Genomic DNA, 17,643 nt, shown 5'->3' on the forward strand with positions numbered 1-17,643 from the left:
GATGTTGGATTACTTGAAATTGTGGGGAATGTAAATATGATATACTAGAACTGATGTGGGATTACTTGAAATTGTGGGGAATGTAAATATGATATACTAGAACTGATGTTGGATTACTTGAAATTGTGGGGAATGTAAATATGATATACTAGAATTGATGTTGGATTACTTGAAATTGTGGGGAATGTAAATATGATATACTAGAACTGATGTGGGATTACTTGAAATTGTGGGGAATGTAAATATGATATACTAGAACTGATGTGGGATTACTTGAAATTGTGGGGAATGTAAATATGATATACTAGAACTGATGTGGGATTACTTGAAATTGTGGGGAATGTAAATATGATATACTAGAACTGATGTGGGATTACTTGAAATTGTGGGGAATGTAAGTATGATATACTAGAACTGATGTGGGATTACTTGAAATTGTGCCAATTGTAAGTACATGTGTATGTTTTATTATGGTTTACTAGAAATCATGTGGGGTTATCTGACATTATGCTGAATGCAAGTATGACTTACTAGAAGGGATGTTGAATTTTTAATTGTGCAGAATATAAGTATGCTTTTTTCCTTCGAATATTAAATACAAATTTGCATGTTTTATATGCCTGCATAAGGAGTTTTAATGAAGTAATCATTAAGTAAAACAGTCTTCAGTAGTTAGATTGTTGTCCTTTCAAAACACTGCTGTCTAAGCTATAACTTTTAAAAGGTTGAAAGCCTACACAGATATTAAGCACGATAAGAAAGTGTGATGCATACAGGGGTCAGGTCTGTACCTTGAAGCAAGGGCACAAGCCTTCTGTCAATAGTGGCTTTTTGGGGGCATGTGTGTTCTGCTAACATGTTTCTTGTTTTATGTTAATTTTATGTTTATATATACTTACTTGCCCTTAAATGAAGATATTAGTCTTTCTTTAAAGACTAGATATTGGTTGAGTTCTAAATGAAAGCTTTTACAAAATTATACTTGTTATTTTCAGCTACACAAAACCAAAAGGCCAGTTACCTGACTACACAGCACCAATAGTACTGAAAAACGATAAAAGTTCTGTGGAAGATTTCTGTAATAAAGTACACAGGACCATCCTCAAGGAATTCAAATAGTTAGTTTTCTATGTTTTTTTCTGTGACTTAAGAAAGGTTTTAGTTATTTTTTACTTTCAGTAAGCTTAAAAAAACTGATTGCTAATTTCACTATTTTTCTCTACTTTCAGTCGGCTATCAGTGGTTCACCAGAGGGGACTATAATTTGCCTCCTGTTGCCCGCTCACTCCATCAGTTTTAAATGCTCCACAAAGTGGGGTCCGGCAACAACTATAAAAGCATATTTGAGCCGTGCCATGGGAAAACCAACATAGTGGCTTTGCGACCAGCATGGATCCAGACCAGCCTGCGCATCCGCGCAGTCTGGTCAGGATCCATGCTGTTCGCTAACAGTTTCTCTAATTGTAATAGGCTTTGAAAGCGAACAGCATGGATCCTGACCAGACTGCGCGGATGCGCAGGCTGGTCTGGATCCATGCTGGTCGCAAACCCACTATGTTGGTTTTGTCATGGCACGGCTCATTTGTTGAATAAAATATTGTTTAAACCAACTATAAAACCACACGAGATTTTTTCATAAACCTGAAACATAGATAGAAGATAACATCTAGTGTATACAACATTTATTTTGTATATCTGTCCATCCAGCCGTCTGTCTAAAATCAAACAAAGAAACAAACTTGTTACTATATAAAGGAATTTTCTTCATCTAGGTTTGCACATTTAAGATTGCCTTTAAATCCCAGTCTCTATTGTCTTCCTGAATTCATCCAATCTGTCATTCATTTATGCCTCTTTCTCATAATTCTAAGCTTTCTCATTGACACAAGAAAAGTGCGTATATGTTTAATCAGGTACTAATGAAACACAAAAAAGCTCCGTTACAAAATTCAGCAACATTGGAATGTTCATTGAGGTACATTGCTGTACAATATATAACTTTGGGAAACCATTAAACACATCAGAACAAAATTGCGAATAATTGTATAGTTCTTTTTTAGTGTATATAGGAATCGCCGCACAGAGGGGCGATTTCATTTGTTTAAGCATTAACACTGTATATCTGTCGGTGATTTGCCCATAGATATGTCTGGTCTAATTGACAAAAAATTAACATTGTTTGATGTATGTTTTTCAGTGCGCTTGTTTGGGGATCATCAGTGAAACATCAGCCACAGAAAGTAGGCAAGGAACACATTCTAAGTGATGAAGACGTGGTACAGATTGTGAAAAAGTATGCCACTGTTAATTATGCTACTGTAGAACGGGAGACATATTGTTTTTGCCCTGTCCGTCCGTCCGTCACACTTCATTTCTGATCAAAAACTGGAGAACCATTTGACCTAGAACCTTCAGACTTCATAGGGTGGCAGGGCTTATGGAGTAGACGACCCCTATTGTTTTTGGGGTCACTCCGTCAAAGGTCAAGGTCACAGGGGCCTAAACATGGAAAACCATTTCCGATCAGTAACTTGAGAATCACTTGACCAAGAATGTTGAAAATTCACAGGATGATTGGTCATGCAGAGTAGATGACCCCTATTGATTTTGGGGTCACTCTGTAAAGGTCAAGGTCACAGGGGCCTGAACATGGAAAACCATTTCCGATCAATAACTTGAGAACCACTTGACCCAGAATGTTGAAACTTCATAGGATGATTGGTCATGCAGAGTAGATGACCCCTATTGATTTTGGGGTCACTCCATAAAGGTCAAGGTCACAGGGGCCTGAACATGGAAAACCATTTCCGATCAAGAACTTGAGAACCACTTGACCCAGAATGTTGAAAATTCACAGGATGATTGGTCATGCAGAGTAGATGACCCCTTTTGCTTTTGGGGTCACTCTGTTAAAGGTCAAGGTCACAGGGGCCTGAACATGGAAAACCATTTCTGATCAATAACTTGAGAACCACTTGACCCAGAATGTTGAAACTTCATAGGATGATTGGTCATGCAGAGTAGATGACCCTTATTGATTTTGGGGTCACTCGGTTAAAGGTCAAGGTCACAGGGGCCTGATCATGGAAAACCATTTCCGATCAATAACTTGAAAACCACTTGATTCAGAATGTTGAAACTTCATAGGATGATTGGATATGCATAGTAGATGACCACTATTGATTTTGGGATCACTCTATTAAAGGTCAAGGTCACAGGGGCCTGAACATGGAAAAACATTTCCGGTCAGTAACTTGAGAACTACTTGACCCAGAATGTTGAAACTTCATAGGATGACTGGACATGCAGAGTAGATGACCCCTACTGACTTTGGGGTCACCCGATGAAAGGTCAAGGTCACAGGGGCTTGAACATGGAAAACAGTTTCCAATTCATAACTTGAGAACCACTTAGCCCAGAATGTTGAAACTTTGTGGAATGATTGGACATGCCAAATAGATGATTCCTATTGCATCCAGCCACCAGTGTTGCTTAGACTTTTGCTCCTGTCCCCTATTGACTTCCTGCCTATATGACTATGCATTGGGGGAGACATGCGCTTTTCTACAAAAGCATCTTCTAGTTCTTCAATTGTCTTCAAGTTATTACAAAAATAATGAAGTTCATAATTTAAAGGCTTATAATGCCTTTATTTATAACTTGGCTGCCACATTTTTAGCTTGACTGTTCGATGAATAGAAACAGCTATTGGACTCACCTGTGCGTCAGCGTCCGCATCGGGGTCCCGATTTGGTTAAGCATTTGTATGTTAACTGGTATCTCAGTTACCACTATTGAGAGTGGATTGAACCTGCTCACACTTGTCCACTGTGATGATCTGACATGCGTTGTATAGGTTCCATAACTCTGATTTGCTATTTTACAAATTAATGCCCCTCTTTCAACTTTTATATTAATTCAGTTGACAAGGCTGTTGAATAGCGGAGCATTGCTGTCCTCTGACAGCTCTTATTTGTTATGCAGATAAAATATGACTTTTTCTTGTAAAGTCATTTTCAGTGATTTTTTTCTCATATATTTGCCTGTAATAGATGATTGTGTAATATTGAAAGTAGTGATTTTCTAATCACCTAATTATGCATACTCCCTATTTGGATAGCTGTTTTACTGTTCTTAACATAAAAGCTTTATATTATAAGGAACTTTAGAAGCCGCAGTAGATTTTTCAGAATATTATCTTTCCACTGACAGTTTAATTTCTTTGAACTTAACCCTTAGCCTGCTGCAGGCGAATTTAACAGCCTTTGCAAACAGCTTGGAACCAGATCAGACGCCGATTAAATCGGCGTCTGATCAGGTTCCAAGCTGTTTGCTGCTCTGACAATATTTCTTCCAATTTTGGAGCGAATTGAATGAACTTTACAATTTTAGCAGACGACATTTCCAGCAGACGACAATTTATCTAGCATGCTAAAGGTTAATATGCCAGACAGGATCAACTCTTTTAGCCTTTATTTCTGAAATTAGTTAAAGTCTCTTTCCTTTTCCTTTTCAGGATTTGATCATACCAGGAATTAAAGTTATTGGACAATTGTGTTTATAGACATCAGGAATAACTTACATTGGATGTGTGTCTGCATGAGGAACAGTATAGATGACAGTGTGAGTGACAGTACAGCATATACAATTATTTGTGTGGTTTTGTTTTGGACAAGTTCCGCTGCATGCCTGCATATGACAGTGTTATTGTGAAAATGATGCTTTGGATTAATTCACAGGGAGAGTGGAGACTTGTGATGTCATACAAGAACTGTTACAACCTGATTTATGACGATACTACCCAAATATATTTTTGTGCGGAGCTTTGGTGTAGCGGTTAAGGTGTTGTTAGCTCAGCCAGGGTTTGTGGGTTCAAGCCCCACTTGGGTCACATCAGTTCCTTTTCTAATGACACCAGTACTGGATTTTCAAGGAAGCCAACTCCAGAATGGTTCCAGCAAGCTTGAAACTTTCATCACAGTCAAGTTAAAATAAATTAATATAAACTAAACTAAGTATGTTTTCAGTTTGCATGGGTTACCTAAATATACATACAGTCTGTGACATTCAATGGTGCATATCACCATGCCACACGTTTTAAGATTATTGAAATATTTCATTCCTATGATCAGTAATTGTAACTGAAGAGTCTAAATTGAGTGATTCACTGAGTTCCAAATTTATTTACTCTCATTTAGTCTATTTAGAAAACTTCCTTGTTCAGTCACACAATAGAATGTGGTATAAAATTGTAGGAATTAAAATCGCTTCATATCTTTCCATGTAAAATCAACTTAAGACAGTATTGATCTATTATTCACTGCTATTTTTGTCTTCCTGTCAGTGATTTACATTTGAACCACATGACTGTCCAATATATATCTCTTCTGGATACAGTATGTTTCATACTGGACAATGCCGCAACTCTGAATCAAATCTTGATGGTTAAATGGAAAAACCGTAACCACATTAACCCTTATCATGCTGGACACGATTGATTCTGCCTTTGCGACCAGTGTAGATCATGATCATCCTCTACATCCGTGCAGTCTGATCATGGTCTGCACTGTTTGCCATTCAGTCAGTATCGTTTTTGGTAAGCACCCCTTTTAACAGTTAATGGTACTGTCCAGATGGAAAGATGGACAAGTTTATTATAGAAATTTAGCAAGGTAAGGGTTAATTAGCTGAATATGGTAAAAAAATTTGGAACAACCCGCTCTTTTGAAATTAAAAAGTGAAACAATATATAATGATAAATTTTTCATGTCCTTAGTTTTTCCTCATGTATTAGAATGTGGATCAGATTCTACAGACAAATGTTTAAACTTGCAAATGGAGACTAAACCCTAGCTTCTTATTTTATAAGTACAAAGTTTTCCGTCACAGTTTAGAATATTAATATATTTGTTTTCTGTTTGAAAATTCTCATATTTTGGGGAGAGTTTTACAGGTATAGTGATGAGGAATGGGTATTTTTTGGCCAAACTTGGCAAAAAATGTATGAGATGGGATGGTTGTGCTGGAGAATATTGGTCATAGCCTACTCAAGCCTGTATGCTATAATGCTGCATGCTTGTATCATACCTGTTTAGTTGATTTCATTGAAGAAAATAAATAGAAAGTCAGCCACTTGTTTCTGCTTTTTAATTGATCCAACAAAAGTTTTTGATGAAACTTGAATATCTAGAAAAAAGTAGAAAAAAAAATGGGAATATCCTGCATTCTTTTCTTAGCCAGGAAAAAAGATGGTATGTACAGGGCTATGCTGCCATTTCTGCTGCATTCTAACATGGGAGTATAGGAAGTAGTACACCTATGTGGATCTTCTGACGGAACATTTTTGTCTCTTGGACCTTGAGCATATAAATGAATGTTGAAACAGGGCCTTTTCTGCCATTCGCCAATGTAGCCAAATGCTACAAATTTAAAGAACTGGCTACAGATTTTTGAAAGTGGCCAATTCAGCTTCAATTTGGCAGTTTCAAAAAGTGGCTACAACTTTCTGAGGCCCAGTGGAGGCCCTGTTGAAAGAAATATCTGGATCTACAAGCCACTTCTAGGAATTAATACATGTATGCCCTGTCGGTTTTAACACTGATGATACAAAAATTACTTGTGTAAGAAGACCCTTGCAAAAATGTCCTTTTTCTCTCTCAAAATTTGCATAGTTAAAAATGTAACAATGTTAGAAGGATATTAAATTGCTGATGTTACTTTTCCATGTCTTGAATCTTCTTGAATAGCAGGCAAATGGTTCATAATAGTTGAAACGGGCTTGTATCGTTTTTTCGATTTATTAGTTTGTCGAATGCCTGAGATTCGACTTTGCGATACAGAGTTTCCAGCTATATTCAAAGGCTCTTTAAAAGCGACATGTTTCACTGTTGGAGGTGTTTTGCACGTTATTATCGTGTTCCCAGACGAGGACGAGCTTTTCCCAGTAGCAGACGATAGAATTGCTATCTCACGTGATATTTCCGCTTCCTTTTGCGCACGTTCCTGTCGTCGAATTTCGGCCTCCCTTTGCTGTCTCTCATTTTGAAGTTTTTGTCGCATTTGCTGACGTCTGATAGTGTTTGCACCAGACATGTCAGTTTCTATCTTGTTTAAAGCATTCCTTATGATTAGGTCTTCATGTCTTGTCTTTTCACGCTGAAGGTAACCTAAAAAAGATGTTTGTACAAACCGGTAAAACAGACCAATGAATAATTGTATCAGTAATAAATTGTAGGCATGCAAACTTCTAACTGGCAAATCAGACTGGACTGAAGTTAGGAAAAAAACTAATGGTACGTTATTCCTATCAGAACCTAACTTTTTTCATACGAACCCTTACGTCTCGTAACAGTGTCATAGACTGTGAAACACTTATACCGAAACATCCACAGTAAGCAAGCATTTTTAGCTCACCTGTCACAAAGTGACAAGGTGAGCTTTTGTAATCGCGCGGTGTCCGTCGTCCGTCCGTGCGTCCGTAAACTTTTGTTTGTGACCACTCTAGAGTAGAGGTTACATTTTTCATGGGATCTTTATGAAAGTTGGTCAGAATGTTCATCTTGATGATATCTAGGTCAAGTTCGAAACTGGGTCACGTGCCGTCAAAAACTAGGTCAGTAGGTTTAAAAATAGAAAAACCTTGTGACCTCTCTAGAGGCCATATATTTCACAAGATCTTCATGAAAATTGGTCAGAACATGCCGTCACGTGCCGTCAAAAACTAGGTCAGTAGGTCAAATAATAGAAAAACCTTGTGACCTCTCTAAAGGCCATATTTTTCATTGGATCTGTATGAAAGTTGGTCTGAATGTTCATCTTGATGATATCTAGGTCAAGTTCAAAACTGGGTCATGTGCGGTCAAAAACTAGGTCAGTAGGTCTAAAAATAGAAAAACCTTGTGACCTCTCTAGAGGCCATACTTTTGAATGGATCTCCATAAAAATTGGTCAGAATGTTCACCTTGATGATATCTAGGTCAAGTTTGAAACTGGGTCACGTGCCATAAAAAACTAGGTCAGTAGGTCAAATAATAGAAAAACCTTGTGACCTCTCTAGAGGCCATACTTTTCATGAGATCTGTATGAAAGTTGGTCTGAATGTTCATCTTGATGATACCTAGGTCAAGTTTGAAACTGGGTCAACTGCGGTCAAAAGCTAGGTCAGTAGGTCTAAAATTTTTAAAATCTTTTGACCTCCCTAGAGGCCATATTTTTCAATGGATCTTCATGAAAATTGATCTGAATGTTCACCTTGATGATATCTAGGTCAATTTCGAAACTGGGTCACGTGCGGTCAAAAGCTAGGCCAGTAGGTATAAAAATAGAAAAACCTTGTGACCTCTCTAGAGGCCATATTTTTCATGAGATTTTCATGAAAATTAGTGAGAATGTTCACCTTGATGATATCTAGGTAAAGTTCGAAACAGGGTCACGTACCTTCGAAAACTAGATCAATAGGTCAAATAATAGAAAAACCTTGTGACCTCTCTAGAGACCATATTTAATGGATCTTCATGAAAATTGGTCAGAATTTTTATCTTGATAATATCTAGGTAAAGTTCAAAACTGGGTCACATGAGCTCAAAAACTAGGTCACTATGTCAAATAATAGACAAAAAGACGTCATACTCAAAACTGGGTCATGTGGGAAGAGGTGAGCGATTCAGGACCATCATGGTCCTCTTGTTTTGAAAAGGAATGTAATTTTCAGTTTTTTTAACATTTGTTTGGTGTATGTCTATTATTAAAACTTATAAGGGGATTTTGTTTTGATTTTGCTCATCTTTTGTGATCGCGCGGTGTCCATCGTCCGTGCGTGCGTGCGTCCGTAAACTTTTGCTTGTGACCACTCTAGAGGTCACATTTTTCATGGGATCTTTATGAAAATTGGTCAGAATGTTCATCTTGATGATATCTAGGTCAAGTTCGAAACTGGGTCACGTGCCGTCAAAAACTAGGTCAGAAGGTCTAAAAATAGAAAAACCTCGTGACCTCTCTAGAGGCCATATATTTCACAAGATCTTCATGAAAATTGGTCAGAACATGCTGTCACGTGCCGTCAAAAACTAGGTCAGTAGGTCAAATAATAGAAAAACCTTGTGACCTCTCTAAAGGCCATATTTTTCATGGGATCTGTATGAAAGTTGGTCTGAATGTTCATCTAGATGATATCTAGGTCAAGTTCGAAACAGGGTCATGTGCGGTCAAAAACTAGGTCAGTAGGTCTAAAAATAGAAAAACCTTGTGACCTCTCTAGAGGCCATACTTTTGAATGGATCTCCATAAAAATTGGTCAGAATGTTCACCTTGATGATATCTAGGTCAAGTTCGAAACTGGGTCACGTGCCATAAAAAACTAGGTCAGTAGGTCAAATAATAGAAAAACCTTGTGACCTCTCTAGAGGCCATACTTTTCATGGGATCTGTATGAAAGTTAGTCTGAATGTTCATCTTGATGATACCTAGGTCAAGTTTGAAACTGGGTCAACTGCGGTCAAAAACTAGGTCAGTAGATCTAAAATTATTAAAATCTTTTGACCTCCCTAGAGGCCATATTTTTCAATGGATCTTCATGAAAATTGATCTGAATGTTCACCTTGATGATATCTAGGTCAGTTTCGAAACTGGGTCACGTGCGGTCAAAAGCTAGGCCAGTAGGTATAAAAATAGAAAAACCTTGTGACCTCTCTAAAGGCCATATTTTTCATGGGATCTGTATGAAAGTTGGTGTGAATGTTCATCTTGATGATATCTAGGTCAAATTCGAAACAGGGTCATGTGCGATCAAAAACTAGGTCAGTAGGTCTAAAAATAGAAAAACCTTGTGACCGCTCTAAAGGCCATATTTTTCATGGGATCTGTATGAAAATTGGTCAGAATGTTCATCTTGATGATATCTAGGTCAAATTCGAAACTGGGTCACGTGCCGTCAAAAACTAGGTCAGTAGGTCTAAAAATAGAAAAACCTTGTGACCTCTCTAGAGGCCATATATTTCACAAGATCTTCATGAAAGTTGGTCAGAACATTCACCTTGATGATATCTAGGTCAAGTTCGAAACAGGGTCACGTGCCATCAAAAACTAGGTCAGTAGGTCAAATAATAGAAAAACCTTGTGACCGCTCTAAAGGCCATATTTTTCATGGGATCTGTATGAAAATTGGTCAGGATGTCCACCTTGAGGATAACTAAGCCAAAGTTGAAACTGGGTCATATGCGGTCAAAAACTAGGTCAGTAGGTCTAAAAATAGAAAAACCTTGTGACCTCTCTAGAGGCCATATATTTCATGAGATCTTCATGAAAATTGGTCAGAATGTTCACCTTGATGAAATCTAGGTCAAGTTCGAAAGTGGGTCACGTGCCCTCGAAAACTAGGTCAGTAGGTCAAATAATAGAAAAACCTTGTGACCTTTCTAGAGGCCATATTTTTCATGGGATCTGTATTAAATTTGGTCTGAATGTTCATCTTGATGATATCTAGGTCAAGTTCGAAACTGGGTCACGTGCCGTCAAAAACTAGGTCAGTAGGTCAAATAATAGAAAAACCTTGTGACCTCTCTAAAGGCCATATTTTTCATGGGATCTGTATGAAAGTTGGTGTGAATGTTCATCTTGATGATATCTAGGTCAAATTCGAAACAGGGTCATGTGCGATCAAAAACTAGGTCAATAGGTCTAAAAATAGAAAAACCTTGTGACCTCTCTAGAGGCCATACTTGTGAATAGATCCTTATAAAAATTGGTCAGAATGTTCATCTTGATGATATCTAGGTCAAGTTCGAAAGTGGGTCACGTGCCTTCAAAATGTAGGTCAGTAGGTCAAATAATGAAAAAACGTTGTGACCTCTCTAGAGGCCATATTTTTCATGGGATCTGTATGAAAGTTGGTCTGAATGTTCATCTTGATGATATATAGGTCAGTTTTGAAACTGGGTCAACTGCGATCAAAAACTAGGTCAGTAAGTTTTGAAATAGAAAAACCTTGTGACCTCTCTAGAGGCCATACCCTTGAATGGATTTTCATGAAAATTAGTCAGAATGCTCACCTTGATGATATCTAGGTCAATTTTGAAACTGGGTTACGTGCCTTAAAAAACTAGGTCAGTAGGTCAAAAAATAAAAAAACCTTGTGACCTCTCTAGAGGTCATACTTTTCATGGGATCTGTATGAAAGTTGGTCTGAATGTTCATCTTGATGATATCTAGATCAAGTTTGAAACTGGGTCAACTGCGGTCAAAATTAGGTCAGCAGGTCTAAAATTATTAAAATCTTTGACCTCTCTAGAGGCCATATTTTTCAATGGATCTTCATGAAAATTGATCTGAATGTTCACCTTGATGATATCTAGGTCAATTTCGAAACTGGGTCACGTGCGGTCAAAAACCAGGCCAGTACCCAGCGGGCACACGACGTCATTTCAACGTTGAAATATGGTTGAAATTTGGTCAGGTCATAAAACAACGTTGATTCAACGTCGGACTCTCAACGAAAAGATGTTGTCGAAAATCAACGTTGTTTCAACGTTGAAATAAGGTTGATCTTTCAACGTTGAAATATGGTCGAAATTACGACGTTGTTTCAACGTTGAAAAATCGTTGATATCTGACTAATGTCAAAGATATATATATATATGCACTGTCTTGCCGATTCTTTTAGTTTGAAACAAAACATAATTCAAATAGCATCTACAAACACCTATGTAGTATAAGAAATCTACCTTAATTTTCCACGAAAAAATGAACATGTATCTAAACTGTTGGGGAAAAAATATGATATTAGATAGATATGTTGGTTCAAAAGTTTGATAATTTGCTTAATTCATTATAGAACTGACAGGTAAAATTTTTTTTTATTGTATTTTCAAAATACAGTGTATTTATTAGCGTTCCAGAATTCATGAAAATGGACTAAAACTTGTAGATGATATTTTTGCACTTCCCGAAAAATGTTCCTCATTTGTTATTGTAATTTGGGTGTTGTCTAGCTCTTTTCGAAATGGTTTAACTACTTTTAATAATAATATTCATACATTTTAAAATATTCGTGATGATTATACTGGGATTTGTTGGGAAAATTTATAACACGTTTGTAACCATGGTAACCAAAGGTCCATCTCTCTCTACACATGTTATCTATTAGTCACGCCTGTATCCTGGTATTAGTTTACACATTAATTCAGTAAGTCTGATAGAGGTTTAAGCTGTTTATACATCATGTATAATAGAACGTTATTCATCATCACTGTTTTTTTGCATTTTTATTTAATTTACATGAAAATTTTAAATGATAATTGTAAAACACTCAAATCCTTTAATACATTTCAGGTGATACGCGGTCCAGTTGTTTTGCCATGATAAAGATTTTGAGAACTAAGCTATTAATGGACTTACTATGTTATTTAGATAAAAGACGATCACAGATCTATGAAATTAAGATCAGAAAATATACATGCTGATTACAAGTGCTAAATAAATAAATAAAAAAAAAAAACAATGCCTAAAATACCAGTTCTTTTATATTCGTTGGATTATGGTTGGAATTCACATTTAAAACAGACATTAATGCCTTATTTTTTCTTGTCATAAAGACATCATTATAATGCATCACAAAAATGTCTTTTAAGATACGTCATATTTCAAATTTGAAAAATCGTCGGGATTTCAACCATATTTCAACCACCAACCGTCAGGATTTCAACCATATTTCAACGTTGAAATATGGTTGAAATCCTGACGTTGTTTCAACGTTGAAATTTCAACGTCATTTCACCTTTCAAATCCAACTATATTTCAACGTTGTTTCAACGTTGAAGTCTGACGTTGTTTCAACGTTGTTGTGCCCGCTAGGTAGGTATAAAAATAGAAAAACCTTGTGACCTCTCTAGAGGCCATATTTTTCATGAGATCTTCATGAAAATTAGTGAGAATGTTCACCTTGATGATATCTAGGTAAAGTTCAAAACAGGGTCACGTACCTTTGAAAACTAGGTCAATAGGTCAAATAATAGAAAAACCTTTCAATTTTTCAATGGATCTTCATGAAAATTGGTCAGAATTTTTATCTTGATAATATCTAGGTCAAGTTCAAAACTGGGTCACATGAGCTCAAAAACTAGCTCACTATGTCAAATAATAGAAAAAATGACGTCATACCTAAAACTGGGTCATGTGGGAAGAGGTGAGCGATTCAGGACCATCATGGTCCTCTTGTTTTTATTCCTTTCAACTGATACTGAAGAATTAGGACGCGTGTCACATTTTTCATGCCGTAGAATGATAATCTTGTAACAAGTTTCTTTAAGGTGCTGATAAAGAATTGCAAACACATTTGTTTTCAGGGAAAAATAAAAAAAAATGCCTATACATACCATATATCTTCAGGAGAAGGTTACACTTTGTATCAATCACAAAATGTTATGTACTAATACTTTAATGAAGACTTTGAAAATAAAAGAATGAACGAGAAAGACCATAATTTTGATTCGAGGCTAGAGGTATGAGGTTTTCTAGATGAGAATAATTCTTCAAACTACAGTCGACTTTTATCAAAAACGAAAACAAAAGGCCAAAAGACGGAGAAACCATAATTATAGTATATAATTATTATTTAAAACTATGTGATAAAGTCTTTGTAACAGGAGTATTATTTCCATATCGACAGACATGTAATACATGTAAACTTGCATTTTATTTCATGTTTTTCAGTGAATTATCGAAATATTAGAGTGAAATATATTTTTCAATAGTAAGAAATTAGAAAAAGGGGTAAACTTAATCAAAACATGAAATAAAAAGTTATTGTTTGTTTATATATCTTTCACTCGTGAAGATCATACCCGACATTTTCACTCGTGTCTATGTCATTCGTGAAAATATTACATCTGGTGTTCACTCGTGAAAAATATTTCAATCGTACACTGAAACAAACAAATATCCCGCTCAGAGTATGTATTTCATCTCCAGCAATAACGTCTTAACATGTATTCATTTCTTACAGCAAATGCATTGTGAATATACATTCCTAACTGATCACAATTTTATTTTCAGACTTGTATCAGGTCTAGAAAAGTTATCATGTTCTGTAGTTTCCAAATGTAAGACTGTATTAATGTTCTCTTAAGTTGTTGTACAAGGGACATTCAGTTACAAAATGAAATTCGTCTTCGAACATAATTTTTTTCATTTAAAGGTATACAGTACGTATTAGTCTTATCCATCATACATACCGTTGTTTGATATAAATGAAGAGTTACCTTTAATCCGGGACTTGTCATTCAGCGACCAGTTTCTCCAGTCTGTCGGGTCACGTTCTAATGTTGGAGTTGTGACCTCAGCAGATTTCGATTCCGCCGGTATATTCTGACGGTGAACAGACGGCAGCTGCACAACTTGAGATTTCGACAACACAGTCCCCAACATTGTAGGGCCTTGTTCTTTATTAGTGATTTCTTTTCCATTTTCTTCCATATACTTGCTTCGAATTTCTTTACGTTCTGTTACAAATTCTTTTTCAGAATGTACATTACTGGTGTCGTCTGCTGTTTCATCTTGTATGTAACTATTAGGCATATGTCTTCTGCGAGACGCCATTACAGTCGCAAAACCGCTAGTATTGTTCTCATCTTCCAGTTTTGCAAGTCTTAACTCTATCAATGTTTTAAGCTTGATATCTCGCGGTTCAGGGCTATCATGGTGTACAGGGCTATCGCGACGCACGGTTATCTCGTGATTATTGTCAAGACCGTCGTCAATCTCCATGAGTTCTTCGAACAACGCTTCTGAACTACATGTAGTCTGATCCTGTAGGACCTTCGACCACCGGCTTATCACAGTTTTACGACGTGAATCTATTTGGGATATGCTGTAGTTAGCATTACGTCCCTCAATTTTGATAAGTCGTTCAAGATTTCTCCGCTCTCTCTTGTTGGTACGGAAGATGCATTCGCCCGTCTTACTCCGCGACATGCTAATCGCCCCTTTCATGACAGTAAGAATCTGTAAGTTCCTGGTTCTGGTGTCGGCGGTTACGCTGTCGTACAACGCTTCAACGCACTTATCTAATCGAACCATGGCTTGATATTAAAAGCAATTGTGACTATTCAAATAAGTGCCTTTTTATGAGGCGTTCAGTTGAAAAAAAAAAGCATGCCGGAAAACTGTATCCTTATTTTTATCAGGTATTTTGAACAGTCTATGCCCATACCGATACTGCTTCCACGGAAATCACTGACCTTTTTCGGGCCAAACTCAATTTTTCCACATCATGACAGCTGTTGACGTATCCAATTCTCTGAAAGACAGTTTCTTTTAGTTTTAAATTAAAAATACAAGTGAATAGCGTTTCACAGAAAATAAAATACTTCTATTATCAGCAGTCATGTAGAAATCACAGCACTAAACCCCTGACAGCAATTATCGCATTTAAAACATATTCCGATTGTTCATCCACTTGACAACTTTAAAAAGCAGTAGATACCAGTAACACAAATATAATAATTGCCCACTTAGCGTTGTTATAAACAGGTCCCTCTTCAGACTTCAACAAGGGAATTAACGATCATTATTTTTGAAATACCAGAGTAAATACAGTTCCATTTTACTAAGATACAATGTCAATAATACTGCTGAAATAGAATCGCTTTTATGTTTTTCGAAAATGAGAATTTAATTATTTTCTATCGATGTTTACCCAGTATTGTTCTTTTGCAAAATGAAACACGCATACATACTTTTCTATCGCGAGCGTTTTCCAATTTCTCATTGTTGGTTTTTCATCTTTAAAGAGATCTACTTTTCGTTTTGTAATTACTAAAGAATTATACAAGTAAAAAAAACTGAAACATGATATTTAAGGATTTAGCTGATATGTCGAAAGTGATTACGTGCACATACATCTTTTGAACCAGTTGACAAAATAATTGTCCGCCTTCTATTGAAAAAAAAAAAGTTATTTTACATTACGTGAACGTTATATGCTTACAACATGAACAAAATATCAATGGCCAATTTCTTAAAATTCTTCGTTTATGGAAGAAAACATTTATGTTACATTACATTAGTGATAAAATGTTTATAAAATGAAGAAAAATGTGTCTCACAACGGTTACATACAGTTTCCTTTTTATTCATGAAACATTTATTTTGCAGTTACGTAAAAAGTAAAATGCTTACAAAAAAAAGACTGTTTCAGAAAACTGAGTCGGCTTGCAACTTAATTTCAGACTAGATTCTACGAGTAATATACGCCATTCCTAATTTCTACTAAAACCGACCATCTATACTTTCATTTGAAATAGGTAATGTGATTTGTCGAAAAGTTAAAACTGTCTCATAAAAATGCTTACCATAAAGCCCTTTCTTATGAAAATACGTCAGATTGTTGGCTTTGTTACTGAACTAGCCCAGATCTTTTTTTTCTGGCTTTTTCATGTTGCAAAAGATTTTCCTAACTTACGTCATTTTTGAAAACTTTTGAGATACTATATACTTCAACATCTTCCTGTTGGATTACATTATATATTTTGGTAATTGTACGAAACGTCGGAATTATCAGCGTTGATATTTATAGTAAATTCATACCTTTTAACTGTACTGTATTTCTGTCGTCACACCCAAAATGAGTATTTTAAGTAATAAAAAGTCATTGTCTTTATCATTCCTTTCGTCACTAATTAGTAGTGAAATTATAATTTTGATTAAATATTTTTGACGCAAGAAATAAAATGTACTTACCAATGTATCATTTATTGACAGTAATCGTCTAAAATGTAACTTTTGAAGATCCAAAGTCATGTATATCTACTGCGAAAGATCGACCGTGTTTGTCTATGGAGAAGAACTAATGCTTTAGTCAATAATTTATTGAGTATCACATAGATAGTGATTACCGATTTAGTATTGACCACTGAAATTTTCAGCTCTTTTGGATTTTTGTGTGATAAATTTATTCATAGTAGTGGATCCTCTACATTAAATTAAAGCCTATCTAAATCGCATAATCTAGTTATTGTTATCTATGCGGGATCACACACCCAACGTGCCCAATGTTGGATAAGAATTTCTTGGTATCTACGTTTTCGGCTCTGGCAAACTGTCCGCATGCAAAACTTTCACGAAGTGTAAGTACCCTTACCCTGCTAAATTTTTATAATGGACTGGTCCATCATTCAATTTGGACAATACCATTTATTATTCGAAGGGGTGTTAACTGAAAATTTACCGACTGAATAGCGAACAGTGCAGACCATGATCAGACTGCACGGATGTGCAGGCTGATCTTGGTCTGCACTGGTCGCAAAGGCAGAATCACTTGCCGCCAGCAGACTAAAGGTTAAATGTCTCAATTAAAACAACGAAACGCAATTTGGTAGAAAAAAGTACAACATTTATCGATGACAAGAGCAAAGTATGGGAGCGTCATAAAATATATTGTACTAAGATATAAAAATTGAAGAAAAGGGCCGCCGTGAAGAATGACTTTAATCTTTATACCCAAGCTTTTTTCTCATTTATTTGGCCCGTGACAAAATGCGCATAGAATAACGAATATTTGTAGATAACAACAATTGCAACTTGAAGCCCAACAACAACAACAAATGACATTTGGAAAAGTTGAGCGGGATAGCCATATTAAACATGACTGAT

General features: G+C 36.1%; 2 protein-coding genes across 3 annotated transcripts in view; one reads left to right on the forward strand and one right to left on the reverse strand.

Moving 5' to 3' along the window:
• LOC123533642 (developmentally-regulated GTP-binding protein 1) overlaps positions 1-6,129 on the forward strand; it is a 32,750-nt gene extending 26,621 nt beyond the window's left edge. The window contains exons 8-10 of the mRNA XM_045315373.2: positions 996-1,118; positions 2,198-2,293; positions 4,517-6,129. Coding sequence (XP_045171308.2) covers positions 996-1,118; positions 2,198-2,293; positions 4,517-4,523 — 226 coding nt within the window. The 3' untranslated portion in view covers positions 4,524-6,129. The remainder of the gene's footprint in view (positions 1-995; positions 1,119-2,197; positions 2,294-4,516) is intronic.
• Positions 6,130-6,132: 3 nt separating this feature from the next.
• On the reverse strand, positions 6,133-16,880 carry LOC123533641 (uncharacterized). 2 transcript variants are annotated; one of them, XM_045315371.2, is made up of 3 exons: positions 16,732-16,880; positions 14,253-15,289; positions 6,133-7,166 (listed from the first exon to the last, which is right to left on the reverse strand). In XM_045315371.2, exons 2-3 carry the CDS (start codon positions 15,067-15,069, stop codon positions 6,700-6,702), a joined length of 1,284 nt encoding a protein of 427 aa, XP_045171306.2. In that variant the 5' UTR covers positions 15,070-15,289; positions 16,732-16,880; the 3' UTR covers positions 6,133-6,699. The 2 variants fall into 2 exon arrangements, with proteins under 2 accessions (XP_045171306.2, XP_045171305.2); XM_045315370.2 differs by lacking the exon at positions 16,732-16,880 and having other exon boundaries at positions 14,253-15,581.
• Positions 16,881-17,643: the final 763 nt, after the last annotated feature.

Source organism: Mercenaria mercenaria, chromosome 12, assembly GCF_021730395.1.
Source record: "Mercenaria mercenaria strain notata chromosome 12, MADL_Memer_1, whole genome shotgun sequence".
In the NCBI taxonomy this organism is placed as follows: domain Eukaryota; kingdom Metazoa; phylum Mollusca; class Bivalvia; order Venerida; family Veneridae; genus Mercenaria; species Mercenaria mercenaria.

Coding starts and splice junctions, on each gene's coding strand:
- LOC123533641 (XM_045315371.2), bottom strand. CDS start 15,069: ATGGTTCGATTAGATAAGTGCGTTGAAGCGTTGTACGACAGCGTAACC. Junction 7,167..14,252: donor TGACAAGTCCCGGATTAAAG/GTAACTCTTCAT, acceptor CATCTTTTTTAG/GTTACCTTCAGCGTGAAAAG.